This window comes from Ovis aries, chromosome 22, assembly GCF_016772045.2.
Source record: "Ovis aries strain OAR_USU_Benz2616 breed Rambouillet chromosome 22, ARS-UI_Ramb_v3.0, whole genome shotgun sequence".
Lineage (NCBI taxonomy): Eukaryota > Metazoa > Chordata > Mammalia > Artiodactyla > Bovidae > Ovis > Ovis aries.
In genome coordinates, this window is record NC_056075.1 from 45,403,254 (window position 1) to 45,430,610 (window position 27,357).

A 27,357-nucleotide genomic window follows, 5' to 3' on the forward strand; every position below is an offset into this window, starting at 1 on the left:
GTAGCATTTACAATAAGAAATGAAAGTTTTCCCAGCACATTGTCCACATTTACAGTAAGAAATGAAAGCTTTCCCAGCACATTGTCCGCAATTCCTACAGTCTTAGGGATCCTTTATGTGCTCTTCAGCATCAACTGATTGCACTCTGTTTTGTGTATTTTCTACTAGGTTTTTTACTTTAAATTTTTACTGAGTTATACATGCAGTAAAGTGCGTGGATTTTAACTGTGCAGCTTCACGAGTTTCATTTATGTATGCAGCCCTTGTATTTCTGGCACTTCTCCCCCGGGGGGGGGGACTGCTATGCTGACTTCTACCACCACAGATAAAAACAGGATCCTAGTGGGCAGTCTCTTTCACCTGGCTTTTCTCATTCGTCATTATGTCTGTGAGAGTCACACACGGTGTATGTGGTAATAGTTTATTCCTTTTTATCATTGCATACTATCCCTTTGCATGACTAGACCTCAATTTATTTGTCCAGCCTGTTTAATGGAAACCTGGGTTGTTTCCAGTTTTAACTATTGTGAATAAACCAGCAATGAACACTCTCGTAAATGTAATCTGGTAGGTGTACGTACACATTGATTGTGGGTATAAGCACAGGAGACGGTTGTATGGATGGCAACACCAACTCAATGGACATGAGTTTGAGCAAACTCTGGGAGATGGTGAAGGACAGAGAAGCCTGCAGTCCTGCAGTCCACAGGGTTGGAAAGACTTGGACGTGACTGAGTGACTGAACAACAAGCAAAGGAGCGGAATTGCTGGGTCATAGGAATATGACCATATATTTACCCTTAGTTGGTAACTGCCAAGGCATTTCCCACGATGTTGTACCGTCACTCCCACATATAAAAGTCCCAGTTGCTTCAGATTCAGTGACACAACTGTCACTGTTTCTACCTTTCTGATATCACCCTGTTTTGGAAACCACTTCTGAACTGACCTATATTCTCCTGCAGAATTAGCACCAAGGACAGGGCAGTGTCTTCTTCTTCCTGGTATTCCAGGATTTAACACAGGGTCCTGGAACACAGTCATTCCTTGGTATTTGACCCAATGAAGAAGTGAATGAATGGATGTCTGAATCTATTAATCAGCCAGTATTTTTAACAGCCTTAAACATGCTTACCTGGTAGACCTTGGTACACATTTTCTGTGCTGCTATGCTGTGCTCAGCCTTATCTGACTCTTTGCGACCCCCCTGGACCGTAGCCCACTGGGCTCCTCTGTCCATGGGATTTTCCAGGCAAGAATACTGGAGTGGGTAGACATTCCCTCCTCCGCACATTTTATATGAATAAGCAAATTCTTTGAAACTTGTGAGACTATTTCTAGCACTGTAACACACAGGGAGAATTTGGCCTGAAAGTCTCAGAGCTCTCAGGACTTGGGGAATATTTTCTGTCTCCAAGGCCACTTTTGTTGAGGCCTGGGGTCCCAAAGGACCAGAACTCAGGTCCCAGGGTTGGCACAGAACTTAGATAGTGTGGACCTGTTTTGAAAAGTCCACCTCTCCCCTACCCAGCCCCGTCAACCGCCCGCCATGTTGCCATGATCCACACACTGTGGCCTCATCAATACTCATCAATACTTGCCAAGACCAGCAATCTTCTCTGTGTGGAGGCTGGGTCGGATATAAATACTATGCCTGCCCTGGCCCACCTCTGAGTTCAGGAATTCCCAGCAGTGACCTCATGGCCCGCATGCACACACCAAGAGGAGCATGATCACGGAGACATGCGTGTAGCCTCCTGTAATAGACACGTCCACATAAAGGCTGCCATTTGTGTCACGGGGAGTTGAGAATTCACTGCTGCGTTCAAATCACCTGGGTGCCTGTGCAGATAATTGTAACCACCGGCAATTAAACTCAAAAGCCCATCTTTGAGCCAAATATTTGGCTTTCACTGAACTTCAGCAAAGCGATGACACCAGTGAGCTGACATCTGTGGCTCTGGTTGTGAGCATTTCTAGATGTAGAGAGAACCGCAGAATGGAAACACACTCGAAGAGGATCGTTACAGAGACCAGCAGAGCTGGGAGGGAGAGAGACTGATGAAACAGAGGAGAATGTAATTCCAGTCTCCCCAGTGTTTCTTTACGTCATGCCAGCCTGGAGGGGAGAGAGGGGCTGCGATCATTACTGCATTTTACTGCATCTGTCTGGGCCTTTAGTGTATTTCTTACGCTGGCTCTTGTGACCACACAAGGGCACAAAGCTCAGCCCTACCCTTCCTGGGGACCCCCAGGACTGTCCCGTGTGCTGTTGATCAAATGCCCTTGGCCTCCACTCCCTCCCCCCGCCCCACCCCAGCACTGCCTCCAGCCCCATCTCCCTGAAGCTGTAAATCACTAGGAGACACCAGAAGGCCCGGGGGACTGGTGTGGTGACACGTGACACCAATCTGGCTGCCCTCCTTCCAGTTGTCTCTTGGGAGTTTCAGAGACCCAAGCACTTGTCAGTTCAGGCTGAAAACAACCCACTATTGTGGTGTGTCCTCACGCTTACCTTCCCTGCTCTCTCAAGGACAGAAATCCTGTGTGCGTGGCCTCATTCACCTGGATGCTGGAGATAGTGGATTTCTGCTGGGTTTTGTGTTGCAAGAGAAGAGGATGAGCAGGAGAAAGGCCAGCAAAAGTGATGACTCACCCGGAAACCCATCAGTATGACTTGGAGCCCTGCCTTGACCCCACCCCCACAGCCATGGACTTCCCCGGTGGATTCATCAGTAAAGAATCCTCCTGCAATGCAGGAGACCCAGGTTCGATCCCTGGGTCGGGAAGGTCACTGGAGGAGGGTATGGCAACCCACTCCAGTATTCTTGCCTGGAGAATCCCAAGGACAGAGGGGCCTGGAGGGTCATGGTCCATAGGGTTGCAAAGAGTCTGACACGATGGAAGCGACTTAGTATGCATGCAATCACATTTTAGTTTGGAGACACTTTTATACGTTTAGCTAAACAGACGGGGTTGCTCTGCAGCACTGGGAAAGCGTCTCTGAAAGCCCATCCTCTCTCCTGGGTATGATTGCTCTTTCCTTCAGAAGATGCCTTTTTGAAAACTGACTTACGACTTCCCTCTGAAAAAGAGTCCCACCCCACTGTTCCAGAAAGGAACTGAGCCAGCCAGATTCTCCTAGAACGCCACCCTGACACCCAAAAGTCACAGGCCAATGACAATGGCACCCACACAGTCATGACCTTGAAGGTTTGAAAGGTGGAGATCCTTCAAGACTTGTGATGACAATCTGCCGCAGAAGGGAAATTTACAGGCAGAAATAAACACATTTCACTACTACCAACTCACACGCATGTCTGGGCAGAAAGACAAGACCGCCTTTACCAGGTACGGTGTGCCGGCCTCACAGGTTCTAGAGCCATGAGCCACAGGGTATTTTCTGGTCTGCATTTTCTTACAGAAACTTGATTCTAAGCAACTGCTTCAACGGGCAGACGGTTGGGTGATTCATTTTCCTCCTTTGAGCCACTGGAAGATAGTCGGGACTCTCTGCCAGGGCTCCCTTCCAGGCCAGGTTTGCTTGGCTTCACCAAGAGCTTCAGTCCTAGAGGCCACTTGCTTCACTCTTTCCCCAGGAGAGGATGGGAACAACTGGGCCTCTGCTCACTGGAGTGAAGACTTTCTCTCATGTGATAATGAACCGATTCCTGCTCTGGTCTCCAGACCAGGGTGGATGAGTCATGCTGAATATCCCTCTCCTCCCTGGCCCAGTTCTCGCATTTTCCCAGGCAGGGGAGACGGCAGACAGCTGCCCTGCGGCCCTCACTCTCTCTGGGGCGTGTCCACGTGTCCCACTGTTTGCAAAGTCTGGGAGTGTTGAAGGCTTCCTCCCTGCCTCTCCCCTCCACTCTCCTGCCTCTTGATCCAGCCTTAATTCCACCTGGGTACGCTGTCTGCTGCCCTTTCAAACATCAAAGAGCAGCTGCTCTGGCCGACAGAATGGTCGTCTTTGTTACTCCTGAATGACCTGAACCTTTAAAATGTCACTCCCTTGCCGATCTCATTTGGTATAGACCCAACTGATTTTAAAGTTTAAACTTGCACTTGGAAGTTGATTCCTGAGGACTGCATCTTTTTTTTTTTTTTTTTGCCTTTCAGCTGGCTCACCCCTTGGACCTGACATCCTGACATAGATATATAGGGTTTGCTTGCAAATCCTCGAGACTCCTGCAGTTTCTAAATCTTTCTGATCTGAACTTAAGGAGGCATTCCTTACGGACATGTAACTGCTGCAATCTTGTGTTTGGCATGGAGAATATCACTACGTTTAATGATTTTCTTTTCAAGCAACAATTATGGTTCTGGTCATTTTAGGAATGATTTTTTTTTTTGCAATACTGGACAAATCATATTGGAGGATGACCAATTCCTTCATGTCCTGGCCTGGCATCCACCAGAGCTGTGGCAGCAAGTCTTTTGTTCTGGTTGGGGGTGTGGGGGGGCAGGAGGGGGTGTTGGCTGTGGTCTGCTCAGGAGTGAGAGCCTATACCCCGTGTTTATCTGGGACTCCAGCAAGAAGGTTGGCAAAGCATAGCATCCCGATCTCACAGTCAGTGCTGCATCAGGCTATGTTCACTCACAGCCAAACGTCCACCGAGGAAACCAAAGGGCTGCGCTCAGAACTCTGGGAGACGGCGGCCCCTCCCAAGGGCAAATCAGGTCATTACAGTAGCCTTGACAAGAAGGGTGGGAGCAACCAAGGAGGGCTACATAGCCTGGAGTGAAGTGAAAATGAAACCCTGACCATGCATAGGATTTTAAAAGAAACCTTTTCCCCAGGTCAGCGACCACTGTTTCTGAAAATTGATCTTTTTGGAGGTGGGCCTCTCCTCCCAGGGTGCTGATGGCTCTGCTCAGGGCCAGCTTGCCCCTCCACCGGGATTACTGGTCCAAGAGTCTCCACGCACACTTTGAGCTCCAAGGCTTAGCTCTGAGGTTGATTTCATAGGGTCACGTCCAGGGGGCACAGCGCCTTCCAGGAAGCTGTATGGGGAATGATCCTGGAGTTGCTGGTGGATTTAGTGGGAGAGAAGGCAGCCTCGGTGGTGGACAAGCTTTGGGAATGAGGAGAAAGGCAAGTCCTCATTGCTGAACTCCTGGGATGGTTGGGGGGTGGGTGGGGGGGGGGGGGTGGTCTGTCCATGCTCGCTTGTCCCTGGAGGAGGGGTCCCCAGGCAAGCGTACTCTGGGCTGTCTCTGGCCTCTCCTTTCCTGATGGTACAGGTGATCTTGGCCTGCAGGCTGAGTGGCCTCCCCATTTTGCAAGGCTTCTTTCTTGGGGGCCCCACCAGAGCTTGTCGGAATGATCACCCGGACACACGCCCCACTCAGTCAGACCATTGGTCCCAGGTTATCATTTACTAGTATTTTCCAGTGGTAGTAAGTCCTTCACACATGTGATTTTAATGCATGTATAAGATTTCTTCAAAAGGATAGACTAGTTCTCACTTCTCTCTTGTTGAACATTTGTCTTATTCCCATTTTTTTCTCATAAAAAGAATATTATGATTCAATTTTTCACATAATGCCCTTTTAAAATTTGAAAGTTTCTTAGAATAGAATCCCAGGAGTAGGATTATTAGTTCAAAGGAAATGTATGTTTTAAAACTTAGATGGTATTTCTAAGCTGATTTCAAAAGAATTATATCAACTTAGTATCCCGCCAGTAGTCTTTAAATTATTTTAAAAATTTGAGAGGTAAACAGTTGTGAGCTATGTCTTAGGACACAACAATAAGTTATTTTTTTATCTAATTACAGTGATAGAAGATTTGGAAAGTACAGAAGAGAAAAGGGAGAAAATAAAAACTAGATGCGAAGGTCACTCTTTAGGGGGAGAAAGTCATGATTTCTGCAACTTTCAATTAAATAGTTCAGAAAAAAGAATTATATGATTTTAAATAACGTGTAATAGTACATATATAATAACATACCTTATACACACATTATTCATATAAGATATAAATAGTGTACATCTTAAACATACATAGTATATCATATAAAATTATGTTATATAAAAATGATGCAATGCACTTACTATACACATATATAGTTTTCTATAATATAAAGTTATATATTATTTTATAGAGTGTCAGAAGATTTGAGTGTGTGTGTGGTGTGTGTAGAGAGAGCAAACACGGCAGAATGGGAACAGCTGGTGAGCCTGGGTAAAGGTGTGTGAGAATTCTTTGCACCATTCTTACAACTTACCTGTCAATATCATATTATTTCCAAATAAAACATTAATAAACTTTGGGTAATATACTTTCAGGGTTATTTTCTTTGCATAAAAACACCATTTTCTGCCAATTCAGGGTTCATATGATGTGGCTTTTTTAGCAGCAGACTTCATAACATCCCACCTGCCATTGATATATTGCCATGGCCTTTATAGCAATTCCCATCCTGTGGAACCTTCAAGTTGTCTCGTTTTTCACTATTAAAAAATATTTCATTAAGTGTCCCTGGACAGAAATCTAGAGTCAGATCTTTGGTAGTTCCCTTACTAGGAAGAGCTGCTAACACAAATTGCCAAATGCCCCTGGACAGGTTTCTGCTAATTCATTCCGCCACTCGAAATGCAGATCTGCTTTGTCAATTGCCAGAAAGAGAATCCGCGCAAAGCAGCCCAGGTGGGAAGCAGGGTCTCCTGGGGTGGGAGGGGGGAGTCCTGGGGGGTCTCAGGAGCTCTAGCCACAGGAAGCCCAGCCTGACATTTCAGACCTGGGGGCCCAGGGCTACCAACCAAGCCTGGTCTTCTGCAACCACCTCTCGCAACCCATCTGCCCCTTGGAGCCTGGCAGCCTCCTTGTAAGCTCTGTCCCTCTGCTTCTGCTTGCAAGGGGCTATGACCTGCGCTCCGGGCCTTGCAGCAGAGCTGCTGTCCACCTGAGGGCAGGGGGGTGGGCAGGGGACAGGTGTCTGAGATCTGGGCAGGAACAGGCAGGTGGGGGCCCTCATCTCAGAGCTACACTGTTCCTGTGCAGTCACTACAGTTTCAGTCAACCTCGAAAAAGATGAAAAAAGGGAAATGTTGATAGGTTTAGGGAAGATCCCCCTGGAGAAGGGCAGGGCAACCCACTCCAGTATTCTTGCCTGAAGAAGCCGGTGAACAGAGGAGCCTGGGGGGCTACAGTCCATGGGGTCACCAAGAATCGGGCAGGACTGAAGTACCTCACTTCATCAGGGTAGAGGGTTTCTGGAGAAAGAGCTAGGCATGGCTTTCTTGACATCAGAGAAGCCATTTTGGGCCTAAGTCATTTCGTGATCTAAGCCTGGCCACAGTGCTTGTCCTTGAGCAGGTCTCAGCAGTCCGTGATCTCAAGGGAAGTCAGGGAATATAGGTACAGAGTCCTGAGTCAAGAAACAATAGTTTAGCCATAGAGGGAAAGTGAAAGTGAAGTCGCTCAGTCGTGTCCGACTGAGCAACCCCGTGGACTGTAGCCTACCAGGCTCTTCCGTCCATGGGATTTTCCAGGCAAGAATACTGGAGTGGGTTGCCATTTCCTTCTCCAGGAGATCTTCCTGACCCAGGGATTGAACCCAGGTCTCCCGCATTGTGGGTAGATGCTTTACCATCTGAGCCACCAGGGATATACACAACATTTGATACACGTCTCTGATTCTGTAGGAACTAAACCCCCACCCCAAATCATTGCAAGTGGTGACTTCAGCCACAAAATTAAAAGATGCTTGCTCCTTGGAAGAAATCTATGACTAACCTAGATAGTATGTTAAAAAAACAAAGGTCTGTCTAGTCAAATTTATGGTTTTTCCAGTAGTCATGTATGGATGTGAGAGTTGGACCATAAGGAAGGCTGAGTGCTAAAGAACTGTGGTGCTGGAGAAGACTCTGGACAGTCCCTTGGACAGCAAGGAGATTAAACCGGTCAATTCTAAAGGAAACCAACTCTGAATATTCATTGGAAGAACTGATGCTGAAGTTGAAGCTCCAGTACTTTGGCCACCAGGTATGAAGAGCCGACTCATTGGAAAAGACTCTGATGCTGGGATAGATTGAAGGCAGCAGGAGAAGGGAGCGACAGAGGATGAGATGGTTGGATAGCATCATTGACTCAATGGACATGAGTTTGTTCCAACTCCAGGAGATGGAGAAGGACGGGGAGCTTGGTATGCTGCAGTCCACGGGGTCGCAAAGAGTTCGACATGACTGAGGAACTGAACAATCACAAGCACCCGTCCAGGTGGAGGATGGAACAGTGATGATGTTGACCGTCTTGGCTTCAATCAACTAAAGCTTGGTGGTGGTTCAGTTGCTAAATTGAGTCCAGCTAAAGCTGGGAGTATCTCAACCTTGGCCTCAGTTCTAGGCTGAATTCTCCTCTGCTCAAGCTTCTTTATGAATATGCATGTTCCCTTAACTTTAAACTTCGGGAAGACACCTCTTTGGGAAAGCTCCCTGGTGTTCTCCTTATTTTCCATAAGACATCCTTCCTTCTCCTGTTCTTGGTCATGTCTTTTGGCTTGACACCCAGCTAGAAGCAAGCCCCATTTTCGGGTAACAGTTTTAATGGCGTTTCTTAAATTACTCATGAGGTTTGGCATCTGTGCCAGTTTGTAGGCTGTTTCCCTTTCTTCTGAAAGGGACTGTGTCCTTTCACCTCATTTCTATTGGAGCATTTTCCCTTCGTTGCTCTGTATCAAGTTTTCTTAAAGGCTTTAACCCTCTGACATGTAGCTTAAATTTTTGTCCCACTATGCTATTCACCTTTTTATTTTGCTTCCAGTAACTTTTGACATTCAACAGTTTCTCACTTTATACAATGAAATCTAAGTCTCTCTTTTCCAACCTACAGCTCAACATTTCTAGAAACACTCTCCCTTCGCTTTCATCTGAGAGGATTTGCCTTCCACGTGCTTCTACGTTACGTATCTGTGTTTTCTTTCAGCCACTTTGGTTTCCCACCCTTCATCCCCTCTGACTCCCCACGTGGCACCCAGCAGCATGTCCCAAGGAGGCACTCGATCAGTGAGTGATGGCTGTTGACTGATGAAGGGTAATGAAAACTCTTCATGGTCTAATGACTTTTGAACGTTATTTGTGAGACTGCAAATGAGAATTCAAGAAACCATGTCCTCCACGGTCCCCTGGTGCCTCTCAGAGGGCCTGGCTAATTGAATCCACACCATATATAGGTGCTGCCATTCCCAGGGTAGCCTGCTCAGAGGCTGCGGGGCTGAGCCTTTCCCAGACCCTGGGAGACCCTCAACAGGAACACATGAAGACGGCAGCCGACAGCTTCCTTCTTTCCCTTCTGAGATCCGGATTATGATGTGTGCCTTCTAACAGTAACCATTTCTGAAAATTCACGCAGAGTTGGTAACACACAGGGCTGTCGGCAGAGAGCAAAGCCAGCTTGTTGTTTTAGAGTGGAAAATGATCCGCTAGCACAAGGCCGTGCGTAGACTGTTACCACAGATTCTTTTACGACGTCTTTGAGCACATGCGTTGAGGACAGCAAGAGTGTCCTCGTGGTGGGCTCTCCGATGGCTCCAGGACCTTAGATCCTATTTTAGAAAGCGCCCGCAGTAAACAGAAACAACAGGCAGTGCTTTCCCAAAGACATACTACTCCCCCAGAGCCCTGCGCTTTCTCAACTTTGGGAAGCAAGCTTTGGTTTGAAATCTTGCTGTTTTGACAGATTTATTGATTCTGTCTTGACTCCTTGCTGTAAGTTGGTGAATCCTCTTTGTCATTACAGATCGACATTTGTAGAAAGGTCTCTTTCACCAACATCAAGAAGAAGGGAGCTTGGGATTACTAAAGAAAGTATCTGAAGAAAACCAATGTGTGTATTGCACAGATTACATTGTTAATAATGCATTTTTAGGTGAAGTTAATATTTTATGGGTTATTAATAATATACGGGTTTAGGGAAATACACATTTCTATGGAAAGCACAGAAAGTTATAAACTGTGAATCATGTTTTCTGTATTACAGTGTAGTTGTGACCTATATTTGATGAAATCTTGCTGCTACTTTTCATCAAGAATTAAGTTCCTTCACTGGCATAAGCTGGAAGTTTCAGAATCCAGGAGTCTGTTTACACTTCTGGTCAAGATGGTGAAGCTCCTCCCTTCCGTACCCACTGTGCACGTCACTCACAGCTCTGAGCAGCATCAGTGCCAAAACGTCAGCTTGGAAAAAATCAAGCTGGGGCAGGTGGATGTCACTTATCTACGTGTACATATAGGAAGTCTTTCTCACTTCTCAGAATGTGATTTAAACTTGGCAGTTTCTGTCCAGAACCTGAAGTGGGTCTCTCTGTCCCATTACCTTTGACCTTGAAGGGAGACTTTGTGCAGTGTTCACGTTCCCAGACAGCGCGAGACACGGAAGGAAGGAGAGTGAAGAACAGCTGGCGAGGTCCAGATGTGGCGAAAAAAACTAAGCCCCAGTGACTTTGAAGTGAGGATATCCTAACACCCATGGGTGCCCAGCTCTCTGCCAAAGTTCTCAGAAAGAGGAGCAAGACATACCCCTGTCCTTGGGGTGTTTTCAGTCTGGTTGAGACAGACATCACATTATTCCGTTTTCCCTACATCATGAGAAACCTACTTAATTCCTTATTCTGCCACACCCAACATTTCCCTGCTGAGGATGCAAATTTCCAAGGCAAATATGTTCTAATTTTATTTTGCTGAAGCTGCAAGGCATCCTATTTCATAATTTAAGTCTGATGGAGTTCAGAACATGCTGCCCCCAAACATGGGGCCCATTGATTATTTTAAGGGGAAGATATTTGAGAAACGACAGGTGCAGCACTTCCTCCCGGAAGCAGTCAGAAAACCCTCAGGTGAGAAGTGCCCTCCCTGGACCCAGAGGAAGGAGCATCCTCATGGCGGGAGATGGGCACCGAGCAAAATCCGGATGGACAGGTTTCATCAAGTCACCCTTACCCCACACCCTCTGCCCTACCACGCTTTCCCACACGTTCAGTCTTCAGCAAAGCTAACGTAAAAATGTTCAAGGGTCATCGTTTCTTCACGTCTTCATTTCCCAGTGAAGGCTCCAATGGCACAGAAAACTGCAATAAATTTGTCTGCTTTCTCCTTTTAATCTTTGTCAGTTTAATTTTCAGGCCCAGGCAGGGATTGAAGGTAAGGAGAGATGGGCGCGACAGAGGATGAGATGGTTGAATGGCATCGTTGACTCAACAGACATGAGTTTGAGCAAGTTCCAGGAGATGATGAAGGACAGGGAAGCCTGGTGTGCTGCAGTTCATAGGGTCACAAAGAGTCAGACACGACTGAGCCACTGAACAACAGCCAGCGACCTAAAACGGTCCAGGAAACTCTTTCCCTCCCAGTCTCTTAGGCATCAGTAAACTTACCTAAAATGTTGGTGAAATGCAAGAGTACAGCTGCACCTTGGATTCTTAGACACAGGTACACACACACAGCATGGCATCAGTGTATGAGCTGGAAGGTTCTGGGGGGAGGCAGGCATGGTTCAGATTTCAGCCCAATCCACCAACAGGAAGTCACCCTGGCTGGTTACACCATCCTTCCCCACTTACTCGATTTCCTTTTGTAAAATGGAGATGATTCCATGGGTCCCATCACATTTTGGGGCTTCTTTTAATTCAGAGGCCAGCTCAGGGAGGGTTGTAGCTGTTTAGTTGCTAAGTGGTATCAGACTCTCTGTGACCCCATGGACGGCAGCACACCAGGCTCCTCTGTCCTTACAGTCTCCCGGAGTTTGCCCATACTCAAGCTCATTGAGTGGGCAAGGGGAGGGTGGGGAGAACACCCAGAACCGGCGGGGTGATGCCCCAGGCCTCTGCCCTGGGGAGGACCAGATGCGATGTGGGAATCTCCCAGGGTCCACCTCACTATGCTGAGGGGGATTCTAGTATTTTTAAAAGAAACTTTTTCTTTCTGTGTATCATGGTCCCTAAACACATGAGTTTCTTTAGCAGATGCTCAATCGATCTGTATCAGAGTTGGAAGAAACCCTGAAGGGTTGCAGACCTGCATCAAGAGAAGTTAGTCGGCCTCCTAGATAGCGGGGAGGGATTTCCAAGAGCTATTTTAACATTATAACGGTCTGTTCTTATTTCATTTAAAACCTATTTCCCAGCCCCCACACACACAAGCACTGTTTCTCAGTTCAGTTCAGTTCAGTCACTCAATCATGTCCGACTCTTTATTGGAAAGGATCCTGATGCTGGAAAGATTGAAGGCAGGAGAAGAAGGGGATAACAGAGGATGGGATGGTTGGATGGCATCACCAACTCAATGGACACGAGTTTGCGTAAGCTCTGGGAGTTGGTGATGGACAGGGAAGCCTGGGGTGCTGCACTCCATGGGGTCACAAAGAGTCGGACAGGACTGAGCCACTGAACTAGCATGGACAGAGGAATCACTTGCTTCTCCAGCGTGTTTGCAGGCCTCCCATGGGCCATGCAGGAAGGTGTCCAGAAGTTGCCGTTTGCTCCGTGGGTAGATGCAGAAACTAGTGGCTCATGCTCACTCACTCAGCTGTGTCTGACTCTTTGCGACCCCATGGACTGTAGCCCACCAGGCTCCTTTGTCCATGGAATTTTCCAGGCAAGAATACTGGAGTGGGTTACCATTCCCTTCTACAGGGGATCTTCACAACCCAGGGATCGAACCAGGGTCTCCTACTGGGTGACAAACTTGTAGGGTAGCTGTACTAGTGAGAGCAGAGTGTTTTGGTAGATAAGGGCTCCCCCCAGAGCAGGGGGACTGGGGGTCCAGGGGAGTCACCATGTAAGCAGGTATGTCAGGGGGTCCCGAGAGCAAGAGAGCCCAAAATGGCTTTCTTGGCATAAGAGAACCATTTTGGCTTAAGCCATTTTAAGACCCAAGCCTGGCCACAGTGCTGCCCCTGAACAGGTCTCAGTAATAAATGATCTTACAGATACAGAGGAATGCAGGAACAGGGAAAAGACAGTCAAACAAGAGTGTGGTGATAAATCAGAGTCCTAGTTTCTCCTCATGGGATATATATAATTAATATCTCTCGATTCGGCAGGAACTAAGGCTCTCACAAGGTGGAGGATTGAATGAGGATGTTGACCCTCTGGATTTTAATCAGCTAAAGCTGGGACTCTGTGAATTGACCTTTATTCCAATTCTAGGTGAATTCAGATCTCAAAAATGATGGAATGATCTCTGTTCATTTCCAAGGCAAATCATTCAGTATTACAGTAATCCAAGTCTATGCCTCAACCACTAATGCTGAAGAAGCTGAAGTTGAATGGTTCTAGGATGACCTATAAGACTTTCTAGAACTAATACCCCCCAAAGACGTCCTTTTCATCACAGGGGACTGGCATGTAAGAGTAGGAAGTCAAGAGATATCTGGAGTAACAGGCAAGTTTGGCCTTGGAGTACAGACTGAAGCAGGACAAAGACTAACAGAGTTTTGCCAAGAGAATGCACTGGTCAGAGCAAATACCGTCTTCTAACAACACAAGAGAAGACTCTACACATGGACATCACCAGATAGATGGTCAATGCTGAAATCAGATTTATTATATTCTTTGCAACTGAAGATGGAGAAGCTCTGTGCAGTCAGCAAAAACAAGACCGGGAGCTGACTGTGGCTCAGATCATGAACTCCTTATTGCCAAATTCAGACTTAAACTGAAGAAAGTAGGGAAAACCACTAGACCAGGTATGATGTAATTCAAATCCCTTATGAAAATACAGTGGAAGTTACAAATAGATTCAAGGGATTAGGTCTGACAGACAGAGTGCCTGAAGAATCATGGATAGAGGTTTGTGACATCGTACAGGAGACAGGGATCAAAACCATCCCCAAGAAAAAGAAATTCAAAAAGGCAAAATGGTTGTCTGAGGAGGCCTTACAAATAGCTGAGAAAAGATGAGAGGCTAAAAGCAAAGGAGAAAAGGAAAGATACCAGTTTGAGTGCAGAGTTCCAAAGAATAGCAAAGAGAGGTAAGAAAGCCTTCCTCAGCGGTCAGTGCAAAGAAATAGAGGAAAACAACAGAATGGGAAAGACTAGAGATCTCTTCAGAAAATTAGAGATACCAAGGGAACATTTCATGCAAAGATGGGCTCAGTAAAGGACAGGAATGGTATGGACCTAACAGAAGCAGAAGATATTTAGAAGAGAGGCAGAATACACAGAACTGTGCAAAAAAGACCTTCATGACCCAGATAATCATGATGCTGCGATCACTTACCTAGAGCTAGACATCCTGGAGAGCAAAATCAAGTGGGCCTTAGGAAGCATCACTACAAACAAAGCTAGTGCAGGTAATAGAATTCCAGTTAAGCTATTTCAAATTCTAAAAGATGATGCTATTAAAGTGCTGCACTCAACATGCCAATAAATTTGGAAAACTCAGCAGTGACCACAGGTATGGAAAAGGTCAGTTTTCATTCCAATCCCAAAAAAGGGCAAGACCAAAGAATGTTCAAACTACTAAACAATTACACTGATCTCACACACTAGCAAAGTAATGCTTAAAATTCTCCAGGCCAGGCTTCAACAGTATGTGAGCTGTGAACTTCCAGATGTTCAAGCTGGATTTAGAAAAGGCAGAGGAACCAGAGATCAAATTGCCAACATCCGTTGGATCATCAAAAAACAAGAGAGGTCCAGAAAACATCTATTTCTGCTTTATTGACTATGCCAAAGCCTTTGACTGTGTGGATCACAACAAATTATGGAAAATTCTGAAAGAGATGGGAATACCAGAACACCTGACCTGCCTCTTGAGAAATCTGTACGCAAGTCAGGAAGCAACAGTTAGAACTGATCATGGACCAACAGACTGGTTCCAAATAGGAAAAGGAGTACGTCAAGGCTGTATATTGTCACCCTGCTTATTTAACATCTGTGCAGAGTACATAATGTGAAATACCAGGCTGGACGAAGCACACACTGGAATCAAGATTGCCAGAAGTAGCAATAACCTCAAATAAGCAGATGACACCACCCTTATAGCCGAAAACAAAGAGGAACTCAAAAGCCTTTTGATGAAAGTGAAAGAGGAGAGTGAAAAAGTTGGCTTAAAATTCAACTTTCAAAAAAATGAAGATCATGGCATCTGGTCTCATCACTGCATGGGCAATAGATGGGAAACAATGGAAACAGTGGCAGAGTTTATTTTCTTGGGCTCCAAAATCACTGCAGATGGTGACTGCAGCCATGAAATTTAAAGACACTTGCTCCTTGAAAGAAAAATGATAACCAACGTAGAAAGTGAAAGTGAAGTCACTCAGTCATGTCCGACTCTTTGTAACCCCATGGACTGTAGCCTACCAGGCTCCCCTGTACAAGCTAAGCAGCATATTAAAAAGCAGAGACTTTACTTTGCCAACAAAGGTCTGTCTAGTCAAAGCTACGGCTTTTCCAGTAGTAATGTACGGATGGGAGAGTTGGACCATAAAGAAAGCTGAGCACTGAAGAATTGATGCTTTTGAACTGTGGTGTTGGAGAAGACTCTTGAGAGTCCCTTGAACTGCAAGGAGATCCAACCTGTCCATCCTAAAGGAGACCAGTCCTGAATATTCATTGGAAGGACTGATGCTGAAGCTGAAACTCCAGTACTTTGGCCACCTTATGCGAAGAGCTGACTCATTGGAAAAGAGTTGAAGATTGAAGAAAGATTGAAGGTATTGGGAAAGATTGAAGGTGGAAGGAGAGGGGGACAACAGAGGATGAGATGGTTGGATGGCCTCACCGACTTGATGGACATGAGTTTGAGCAAGCTCTGTGAGTTGGTGATGGACAGGGAAGTCTGGCGTGCTGCAGTCCATGGGGTCACAAAGAGTCAAACATGACTGAGTGACTGAATTCAACTGAACTAAGGCTGAATTCCCCTATTTTCAAGTCCCTTTATGAATATGCATGTACCCTTTTAGCTTTGGGGAAGTTCCCTGGTGTTCTTGTTACTTGCTGCAAATAATACGTCCTTGTTCCCTACTCCTGATCTGATCTTGTGCTTGACTGTGTCTGTTGGCTCAACATCCATCAAGAGGCAAACACAGTTTTTGGGTAATAGCAGAAGATCACAGGGGGATACATGGTGCCTGAGAAAATGTGGAGCCTGGCCAGCAAGGACAACTAGCAGCTCGAGCGTGGAGAGCCCGCCTGCTGCACATGTGCGTGGTGGATACCAGTGGGAACAGTGCTGGGTCCTGTCTCAGTCCACCTGGGCTTCCATCTGGAATGCCACCCACGGGGGCTTATCTAAAGGGAGTCACTCACAGTTCTGGAGGCCAGGAAGCCCAAGATCAAGGTGCTGGCAAGGTATGCTTTTTTGGTCACCACAGGCTCCCACCGTCTTGTGTGTGCTCACGTGACTTGTTCCTCATGATCTGAGACACAGACTGTCAGCTCTCCACCGTCAGTTCTTATAAGGACACTGATCTTGTGGGTTAGGGCCCCACTCTCACAACCACAATGAGCCCGAATTACTTCTGTAGGTGCCCCATCTCCAAATACAGCCACACAGGGAGTTAAGTCTTCACAAAGTAAATCAGGGGGTGGCAGAACGTGTGTGTGTGCACAGATGTTCAGTCCATAACAGGTCCGTGCCTATCCAAGAACCCGAAAGCAGGTCTGACTCACTTTTATTCATCTCTGAGCCCCTCAGATGTGCGTATGAGAGTTGTTGTTGTTTAGTCACTCAGTCGTGTCTGACTCTTTGCAACCCCCTGGACTGTAGGCCACCAGGCTCCTCTGTCCATGGGATTTCTCAGGCAAGAATAATGGAGTGGGTTGCCATTTCCTTCTCCAGAGGATCTTCCTGACCCAGGGATCAAACCAGAGTCTCTTGCGTTGGCAAGAGGATTCTTTACCTCTGAGCCACCAGGGAAGCTGGTATATGAGAATAATGTGCTAATAAACTGTGTGTCTTGGTCTTGTTAGTCTGTTTTCTGTTACAGAGCCCTGAGAACCTACAGAGAAGAAATATCTCCCTGGGTGTCATGTGGTTAACACTCATGAAAAAAAGCTTTCTAAGCTATCACTTTTAGAAACACTTGGATGAGATCCTGGGTTCAGCAGTTCTCCTCTTTTCTGTTCAGAGCATGCAGGTGGTGCTTAGAGGGAGAGGAGTCTTGCTCAACTGCTAATTGAGAATTAAGGTTGAAACACCCCAGTTTGAAACAAATTCCGCAAAAGCGTACATCACCAATGAACATAAAGAAGGCTGTGCGCCGAAGAACTGATGCTTTCCAACTGTGGTGCCAGAGAAGACTCTTGAGAGGCCCTTGGACAGCCAAGGGACAGACAAGGAGATCACACCAGTCAATCCTAAAGGACATCAACCCTGAATATTCACTGGATGGACTGATGCTGAAGCTGAAGCTCCAATACTTTGGGCAACTAATGTGAAGAGTCGACTCACTGGAAAAGACCCTGATGCTGGGAATGATTGAAGGCAGAAGGAGAAGGGGATGACAGAGGATGAGATGATTGGATGGCATCACCGACTCAATGGACATGAATTTGATCAAACTCTGGGAGATAGCGAAGGACAGGGAAAACCTGGCATGCTGCAGTCCATGGGGTTGCAAAGAGTCAGACACAACTTAGCAACTGAATAACAACACACCCTAGTTTAATCCATGCAAAAACCTTTGTTATCCATTGTAGACACATAAGCTTAGCCTTGTTAATGAAATGTCATGGGCTACCAAAAACCCAGAAAAATATCCTGGATCATTTTGTCATTTTGATTTAATAAACATTTCAGCTGAAAGAGTAAGACTTGGAATGATGTCAGCATATAATAATTAAATCTGGCCTAACCAGCCTGCAGGTATATTTTTAAGAAAAAACAAACACAAAAATTCTGTACATGTGCCTGATGGCTTTTTTTTTTAACAGCAAGCGCATATTTGGCAACACATAACAGTTAAGAGGATGGTCATCACTAATTCCTTTGGTATCTATGTAATAGCAACGGTCATGAGAAACCACAGTGGATATAACACACAGTGTGGGTGTATTTCTTTATAAGTCAGCAGCAGTGAAAAGATTTATAATTTCCCTCTTCCTGACATCAGTGGGCAAGGGAGGCAGGCAGCCCCGTTGGCTTTGATGAAAAGACATTACACGTCAAATGCAGCTAATATGGGTTAACGGTTGTAATATCTTTACCCTGATGTCAGTTACAGCTGTTGCTTCATTCAGGTATGTCAGCAAAGTAAAGCTGAACACAGGGAGGACGCTCTGAAAGTCATCCACAGGACACTTTCCCTACATCTTTCATGCTTGGTGCTGTTTCATCAAAACGATGGAAAGAAATTTATCACTTTTTTTTTCCTCATCTGCAATTTAGACCACAGACTTCTCTCTCTTCCCTTTCAAGCTTTGATAAGAACCACCCAGCCTTTTTGAAAATCCTAGAGGCAAGTCAAGTCTCCCCACTTCCAGCCCCTTCATCAAGGTCTTGACGTGTGAAGATCTGAGGGAAAGACGTCTGCTTGAAGTCACATTTCTGGCTGCAGCCTGGCAGGTCACAGCATCCCTGATGTGGATATGGTTCTCCTGCTTAAAGAAGCAAGAAAAAGGGGAAGAATTTCAACACCTCCCCTGCTACACACCCCAGACAACTACCTCAGACAGTCTCTTGGGGTCCCAGGATCAGAACTCTGCCTGAGGCAGCCAACAGGACTTGAAAGAAACCCTCCGTTCTGGGGGCAATGAGCCAACATTGTCGCTATACATGTGGAGAAAACATTTGCGTGGAGGCTCCTGCTTCCCTAGCAGCCCGCCAGTGGGGAGATGGAATCTCAGCGAAGTTTCTGACAGCCTGTGCTCCAGAGAAGTGGGGGACATCATGTCCACGTGAGACAAAGAAGGCTGGAGAGACTTCCTAAGTGTCTCGGTCCATGGGGCGACTGGTTCAGCTCCGTGACAGCCGATCCCAAAAGGTTTCTATTTAGCTAGACATTCATGGGTCATGATCAAGTATTGCTGAAAGTACAAACGCCATGAGCTCTCTCACGGAGAACCATCTGCTGATGGGACTCATTTCAATCACTTCACAGGTCATTTCCTTTGCTTTTAATGCACACGCCAACACTCTCACACAAAGCCACAGTGAATCATTTTTTTTTTTTCCATCACTCTCCTTAACCCAGAACCCGCCTGTCTCCGCTCTGTGAGACCCTCTGGGGGGGGGTGAGGTGACTGCACATTCCCTTCCCTTGTTCTGCCTCTGAAGTGCCTCATGTTCAGACTGTCAGCCACTTGGTACAGTGGGAGACCAGGTCCACAAGCTGAGATTTTTATACCAGCAAGTGCTGACGTGGGAGAACTTCAGAAGGAAGAGGATTTTCAACCGCTCTTCAACCATTGGTTGTTTCGCAAATAGTTCTTTGAATGAGGAGCGTTTCATCTGAGCAAGCATTTGCTGACTCACCCCAAGAGCACACAGCTTCCAGGAAGTTGGGTTGGCAACAGACGCTGGCTAAAAAAACCCAGGCAATTGTTTTTCCATTATTCCATTACCAGCTGGCAGAGAGGGCAAATCACCAAAATAGGAGTGTCTCCTTCAACGTGAAGGCACGGAGACTGCAGCAAGGCGGCCTGGTGCTGTGACCGTCTGCTCTGTCATCTCAAATGGTTCCAAATGTTGTCTGGTCTGAACTCATGAATATCAGCCACAGAACTTCTGCCCCTGCAACCTCCTTTATCGCTGAAGGCTCATTGCGTGCCAGAGCCCAAACATGCTCAGACGCAAAGAAATCAGCTCCAGGATCGGATGTGAATACTGAAGCTATGATGATGACCCATCCTATTATAATTTCAAAGTCTAGTCTTTCCCTAAGTCTGGTGTTAATAAGAGAATCTAGCACGTGGTGACCAGTTCCTGACAGAGCTTACAGGGATCACTATAGGATTCAGGCCTTTACTTCCATACTTATTATATTAATAACATTATTATATTCCTGTGACGACCTCATTATAACAGAAAATCTGGATATTTGAAATTCACTCATCAGTATTGGTCTTCCCTGGGAGCCCAGATGGTAAAGAATTCACCAGCAAAGAGGTAGACTGGGTTTCAATCCCTGGGTTGGGAAGATCCCTGGGAGAAGGGAATGGCTACCCACTCCAGTATCCTTGCCTGGAGAATTCCCATGGACAGAGGAACCTGGTGGGCTATAGTCCATGGGGTCACAAAGAGTTGGACACAACAGAGCAACTGAACTGAACTGAAGCACAGCAGCATTAAAAAACAACTATAATCATGGAGAAAAGAAATTAGTTGGGCAGAAACTAAAACTTAACTTGCAGCCTTGTCCTGAGCTGGCTGTCCAGAGGAAAGCAAAGCTCAATAGACATCATAAATTCCTACCCACGACTTACCTCAGGCACCTTAGTTAAGAACTGTCCTCAGGAATACATAACTCAATGGCATTTAATCTCAAGTGGGCTTTTATTTATTCTTTAGATTTTAAGACTTGACATCAGGTTTGCAAAGGTAGGAAGCCCTTTCTGGGCATTTTTGAAAGGTGGCTCTACCCAGGCACTTTGAGATATTTAGATATTAACTGACACAAATCCACTTTTTAGAAAGTGTCACAGAACAGTCTAGAAGTGGTTTGGCCCTGAATTTAAATTATTGGTTAGGAAAAGTATTGGAAATTCTCTGAAGATAGTAAAAAAAAAAAACAAGTAGAAGTTGTGACAAGATAGCTACCTACGAAAGACTGTCCTAAACTAATACCACACATTTGATGAAAAATACTTTTTGTTAAAAAGTATTAAAAATGTAAACAGAAATTCAACATTGCATTATAGAAGAGGCCTCATAAGTTCACCAAAACCAAATTAACCTTAAGGGCAAGTGTAACCATGCTGTCAATACTGTTTCTAAGAATGAGAAAAGCTTGAGAAAACACAAAGCCTGCAAAGCATCCAGTGTGTATGACTGATTTTTGCTGCAGCAACACCCACAGATTCAACAGTCTGGCCAGTGCGTCTTCTCAGGGCCAAGCTGAGGGGCTAAGAGATGACCAACCAGTGGCCTTGTGCTCAGAGTTTCTCAGGACACTCTCCTTCCACGTCTATGTAGGGACGACGAGAAACACTGTGTCTGTTCGCTCTGGGCCGGACATCCTTCTAAGCGCTCAACTCACGCTGGCTTTTACTGCACTCCCACAGAAAACTGAAGGGGAAGGCACTGTAATGGTCTCCATCGGATGGAGAGAGATGAACAGACTGAAGCAAGTGAAGTAACTAGCCGTGCCAGCCCTTATTCAGCCTACATGTCCCTAGGCACCCTTCCTTGCCTTCTCTGTTAAAGTGGATCCAGGCCCTTGAAATGTTTTCCCTTGGCCGCTCCCACAATGCCAGGCTTTGCCAGCAGAGGGAGCAGGAGAGGGGCTGCAGGAGGAGAAGGGACCCGGCCGTCAGGAAGCTCAAGGGCCCTTACCTGATGGCTCGATGGTCAGGTGGGGGTGGACTAGGAGCAGGTCAGAGGTCCCCCCGCAACTTGGCAGCGTTTCTCTCTGAGCACCAGCTGCACTAGCTGCTTGGTTCACAACACAGAACATGGGACGGGGCAGTGATGTTTGTAATAGTTGCATTTATTTCCATTTTTGGTAAAACTATTGTCCTTCACTCCCAAAACACATTTATAAATAATGGACATTGTAAGGGCTTGGAGGAACAAATAGCAGAGTTGGAGCCATCAGGCCACTTTCAGCCATGCAGCTCTTTTGGTTGGGGGGTGGCTTGCCAAAAACACTGATGTGACCTACCAATTTTTCCAGCCAATTCTGCCCTCATGGCTTCCATGAATTTAGACTGTTTTGCTGAATGAAGACAGGTGCTAGGAGTGGGGTGGGGTGGGTAGGGGCGGCTCTGACCAGGCAAGGTCACCGAGAAACAGGTCCCCAGTCTCTGACAGAGCAGCTGCCTAGCTCCAAAGTTACCTGCAGTATTAATGGTACAGACATCCAGAGGGGTTTCAAAGACACTGTGCGATGGTCCAAAATCTGGAGTTTGCAGAACTGGCAGAAGTTGGGAATGGTACTTTTAAAGTGATGTATTTAGGTCCTAGAAATCTGATGAAAAAGCAAGAAAAAAAAAAAAAAAAAAACCAGTCCCCTGGGATCTAAGCTCGTGAGCGCATAGAAGGCCTTTGTGCCTGCGTGGAAATGGAAGGAGTAAACATCAGAAGCAAAACGTAAAATTCAGAAGTCAAAAAACGAAAGGACTGTATCAAGTGGGTTCTGTTGGGTTGATTACCCTACTGCAGTCTGAAGATCCATTTCCTCAAGGGTTATCGTTTCCGCTTGGTTTAGGTCAGCAATTCAGGGAGCTGTGCTTTGCTTTATGGATTAAAAAAAAAAAAAATCAAAAGTAAAAAAAGTGGTTCACGTCATGAAGATACGGTTAAGTTTAATGGTTTATCCAGCATTTGAAGTCATCCCAGGTCCAGGTAGAGGGTCGGTGGGGCAGCCTGTGGTTAGACCGCGTTCCTTTGAAGGAGCTGGTCCAGTAATTGCTGGGGAAGCAGAGACGGAGACGTCAAGTTCAGACTCAGCATCTGGGAGCCACACACACGCCACCCCCGCGGGCGGCCGGGCTGTTACCTTTTTGAAGACCTCGGCCCGGAGTCTGTTGCTTTGTAAGATCACCCTTTTCTTTTGGTCCTCTTTTTTCTTCCTAACTTCCGGCAAGTTATTATAGATTCTGAAACAAATTGAGAAAACATTTTGAAATGGTAGCGAGACAGCGTGCGTCTGCCGTGGCTCTGCCTCCTGTCTTGTCAGCAGGCGCTTACATTTCAGAGGGCAGATCAGCTGGCTCTGGACCACCCCGTGTCTCTGAGACCCCTAGACCTGAGGCTCCCCTGACCATCTGCAGACGGGGCTGCCCAGGCGGGGGCCATGCAGTCGATGGGGCCCCACCCAGGGCAGAGCTGGAGGAGCCAGGGATTTCTTTAGAAGTCACGTTTCTTTCTCTCCACCCCCTTGCTTGTAAAATGAGAGATACCGGGCCTACTGCTTTGGCCACTCTGAGTGTGTACGTGTGTGTGCGTGTTGTGAGTTGTGTCCAGCTCTTTGGGAGCCCATGGACTGTGCCCCCCCAGCCTCCTCTGTCCATGGGATTTCCCAGCAAGCATACTGGAGTGGGCTGCCACCTCCTCTTCCAGGGGGATCTTCCCAACCCAGGGATCAAACCTGGGTCTCCTGTCTTGGCAGATGGATTCTCCACCATCTGAGCCACCTGGGAAGCCCCCTGCGTGTAAACTTACTTTTTACCAAATGCTCTTTTTGCCTCTTAGCTTTTGTCTTCCTATGACTTGGAAAAGGAACAGCGACTCTATGAAGGTAGCTGGGGTCGTATCGGAGCAGCACACAGATGAAATATGTGTGTCTGCCTCTTCACCTATGCGCTCCTAAGGAAGCTGTGTCCAAACACATCTCAGGCGTCAGTATCACATGTTTGTGCAAAATTAGGAGCTTCCACGACACCCGCAGGGCCTCAGGGAGCCTCCTTCTGGGCCCTTCCTTCTCACTTCCCTACAGAGACTGCATATGTACTGATGCCAAACAAGATTTTGGCTGGCATCCATGCACAGAGAGGGGACGCTGCAGCCTGAGCTTTGAGGATGCTGTACCGGTGACATGTGGCTGAACATCTCTTTTATTTTCCCTCATGTTTGAAAGCCCAACAAAATTTAACATGTTCCCCAATGAAAATAATAATTACAAAGTATGAAAAGATTGATGATGGCAACATTAGCAAGACATCGTCTTGGTTAATGGGTATTAGGCTAATCATCTTTTTTATGAGTTTATCTTTTGAAATTATCTTTTACTGAATATGCAGCTGATTTGCAGCATGGCTGTGATCAGTATGGCTGATCTATGGTGGTGGGTTAGTTTCCAGTGTACAGCAGTGATTTAGCTTATACGTGCATGTATATTCTTTTTCAGATAGGTTATTAAACAATACTGAGTCCACTTTCCGGTGCTGCACAGTAGGTCCTTGTTGATTATCTGTTTTATACACAGTAGTATGTATGTTAACCCCAAACTCCTAATTTATCCCTCCCCCACCCTTTCCCCCAGGTAAGCATATGTTTCTTTTCTAAGTCTGTGGGTCTATTTCTGTTTTGCAGATAAGTTCATTTGTATCATTATTTTTTTAGATTCCACGTCTAAGCAATATCATACGACATGTATCATATGACATTTGTCTGACCTACTTCACGTAGTGTGATCATCTCTAAATCCATCCATGTTGCTACAAACGGCGCTATTTCATTCTTTTTATGGCTGAGTAATATTCCGTCGTGTATATGTTTCACGTCTTGATCCGTTCATCTGTTGATGGACACTGAGGTGTCTTTCATGTCTTGGCTAAGGTGAATAGTGCTACTATGAACATGGGGGTGCATGTATCTCTTCAAATTAGTTTTCTCTGGGTATATGTCCAGGAGCGGGCTTGCAGGAGCATATGGCAGCTCTATTTTCCATTTTTTAAGGATCCTCCTCCATACTGTTCTCCATAGGAACTATACCAATTCACATTCCCACCAGCAGTGTAGGAGGGCCCCTTACTAGTCTAATCATCTGACACGAATTTTCTCAGGTGGCCCTCACAGCAGGTGGAAGAGACGTACAGTGTCCTGTTATGGGAGTGAGGAACCCAGGCCCAGCGAGGTCAGGAGGCCAGTGACATCCCTCAGCTGGTGAATGAGGAGCTGGGAGCCCAGCCTTGGTCTGCTTGACTTCTTGCAACACTGACCCCCAGTCACACAGCATAAAGTAACCCAGGAACTGCTTGCGCCCACCAGAGTGCCTGGCACAGAGGGCATCAGCATGGTATGAATTGACGAGTGCACACATGACTGCCAAGCCCAGGAGCTGTTCTAGAAGGAACCAGAAGGCCGTCAGGATCAGTAGGAAAGGTGACATGTCCCAAAGCTCCACAGTGGAAATCCTCTGGCACCCATGCAGACACACTGTCTCCATCTTAACCATCTGACCATGTGCGGTGTTCAGGATAAAAATTCTTAGGCCTCAATCCTGGAGCTTCTGCTGCAGTATTTTCTTACAAGAACATCCTTGATAAATTATGGTTCATTTATGCAATGGACCACTTTGCATCAGTGAAGAAAATCATCCATATCTATACTCTCTGACATAGAAAGACCCCACAGACATAAAGTAAAAGAAGCAAGCTACAGGAAGATAATACACAGCATGATCCCATTTATGCTCAAAAATTAGACAACTGTATATGTAACTAGTAAATGTCTGTTCAGGCAGAGAGAAAGGCCTGGAAGGGTATAAAGGATGCTGATACCTATGATGTCTCTGGAGGCAGGGTAAGGTTGGGGAAGCGGGGTAGGAGAGGGGATAGCTGGTCATGAGTGACTTCAGTTCTCTCTCCTGTGCTTGAATTTTTAAAAAGAAAGTGCAATTTAGTAATAGAATTAATAACAAAGACACGAAAGAAAATAAAGCTCCATTATGATTCTGCGGGGGAGTGAAGTCCGAGAGCCGGGGTCTGAGTCCACTCAGGGCAGACCACAGAGTGCATGCCTCACCGACTGTCTCCAAGGAGCCCCTTCCAGCCAGGAAGTCACGATGGGGGACACAGCACCACTGGTCCTCTCGGAGGCTGTTCTGTCTTCAGTGAGATGACAGGGCGATGCTCTGTCCACGGATGCTGCTTTGAGATCTAGCATTTCAATTTCAAGCCTCCACAATAGTGGCTTTGGGCTAAGGGACCAGGAAGGGACAATTTGGCTGAATTTTCCACCAAACTGAAAGAGGAATACTTTGGGCATGAGGTATACACGGCTTCATACTTCTGAAACAGCAGGTCTTGACCCCCAGTGGCCCTTTCAAACCCCCAGTTAGAATGCTGTGAAGCCAGTGGTTAATGGGAGGGTTCCCCTCCTCCCCACTGACACTTTTTTTTTTCAATTTACAGAGAATTTCCCTACAGATAATCAAAGCTGGCTAATGATCATGGAAACAATATAATCATGGGAAAAGCAGAGATTTTGTGCCTGGAGTGGGGAGAAATGTACTCTTCCTATTTCAATGGTTTCTCTAAGTTGCCCTATCAGTTTGGTTTAATTATTATAATTCCCCCTAGTGCCAGATACTTTATTATAAACTAATGACATGTTACTTGCATGAACTTGGCGAACTCTGCCGGGTTATTACGTGTGGACTGGGAGGCCCGAGCTCGGGAAGAATGGCAGCCTTTGTGTGCTGGTGAGAATGAGGGGGCGTCCAGAGCTGCAACCAGCCAAGCAGGACATGGAGAGCTTGCGGCAGCCGGGCGCCAAGTAGGCCAGCCTGTGGCCCTCTGTGGCTCCGTGGCCCCCTCACGCCGTCCACCTCCAGGCCTGGAAGCTTTCCTGCAGGCCCGGAGACCCAGCTGGTCCCCCTCTTCTGAAATTACCTGCGCAGGTGCACAGAAATTACCTGCGAATGGCACCTGCCCAGAGCAATGGCAGGAACACGCAGAAGCATCTCTGTTGAGTCTGGGCATCTCTTAGAGACCAATTAGCAGACTGGTTCAGAACTCAAGACCTACCACCTTCCTAAGGGTTTTCCAAGAACGACATCAACATTCAGAGGTGCAATTCGGCAAATGCACTCCTTTGGGCCAGCTTTTCAAATTCTCGGCCGAGAAGACCTCAGAGCTCAAACGTGGACCTAGAAGTAGTGGCCCCACTGGACTGTGCCTGCATCCAGCAAGCCACCTCTCCTTACCCCACTTTTTCGACCTCACACAAGAGAACCAAGTACCTTTTAGATCGCATGTGCATCTCCTTCTCTGAAATGTACCTTTCTTTGGGTTTGAACAAATTATCTGAAAAAAAAAAAAGAAAGATGATTAATTTCAGAAGGTACAGATGTTGCACTTATCTAGAAAAACATCATGATGGGTTTGGTTGACTCTCTGTTATCCTCTCTTAATCTAAGATCAGCCTGTTATATACACAGCAGGACTCAGTAGACACACACCACAAATGATTGTATTAAAATTGACAACCTACAGGTTTGCCTTGACAACAGTCAAATACAGCATGAAGTTCAAGGTCAGCTCTAACAGACTTCAGAGGCAGGGACTCCTTTGCAGGCATCACTGAGCAATGAAGAGTCACAGTTTACTGGAGTCCTGCCAGGGTGGCACAAAAACGTGTTTCAGCATCACTCTGGGTGCAGGCCCGGGGAGGTGGTCATCCCATCTACAAAACAGTCACGCTAGGTCTCTGGTGCCTCTGAGGACACTGAGAGCAGAGCTTTCACTCACAACTGCAGTCTCCATCATGGGTTGCCAGCCTCGACTCCCTTTCCAAGGGGGAGGA

At 46.5% G+C, this 27,357-nt stretch overlaps 1 protein-coding gene across 2 annotated transcripts in view; it reads right to left on the reverse strand.

Annotated features, from left to right (window-relative positions):
• Positions 1–21,577: 21,577 nt before the first annotated feature.
• The window catches only part of C22H10orf90 (chromosome 22 C10orf90 homolog), a 245,105-nt gene continuing 239,325 nt past the window's right edge, over positions 21,578–27,357 (reverse strand). For both annotated transcript variants that reach the window (XM_012103137.5, XM_012103133.5), the window contains 3 exons: positions 26,795–26,858; positions 22,607–22,706; positions 21,578–22,518 (listed from right to left, as the gene is read on the reverse strand). In XM_012103137.5, coding sequence (XP_011958527.3) covers positions 22,480–22,518; positions 22,607–22,706; positions 26,795–26,858 — 203 coding nt within the window. In that variant the 3' untranslated portion in view covers positions 21,578–22,479. The remainder of the gene's footprint in view (positions 22,519–22,606; positions 22,707–26,794; positions 26,859–27,357) is intronic.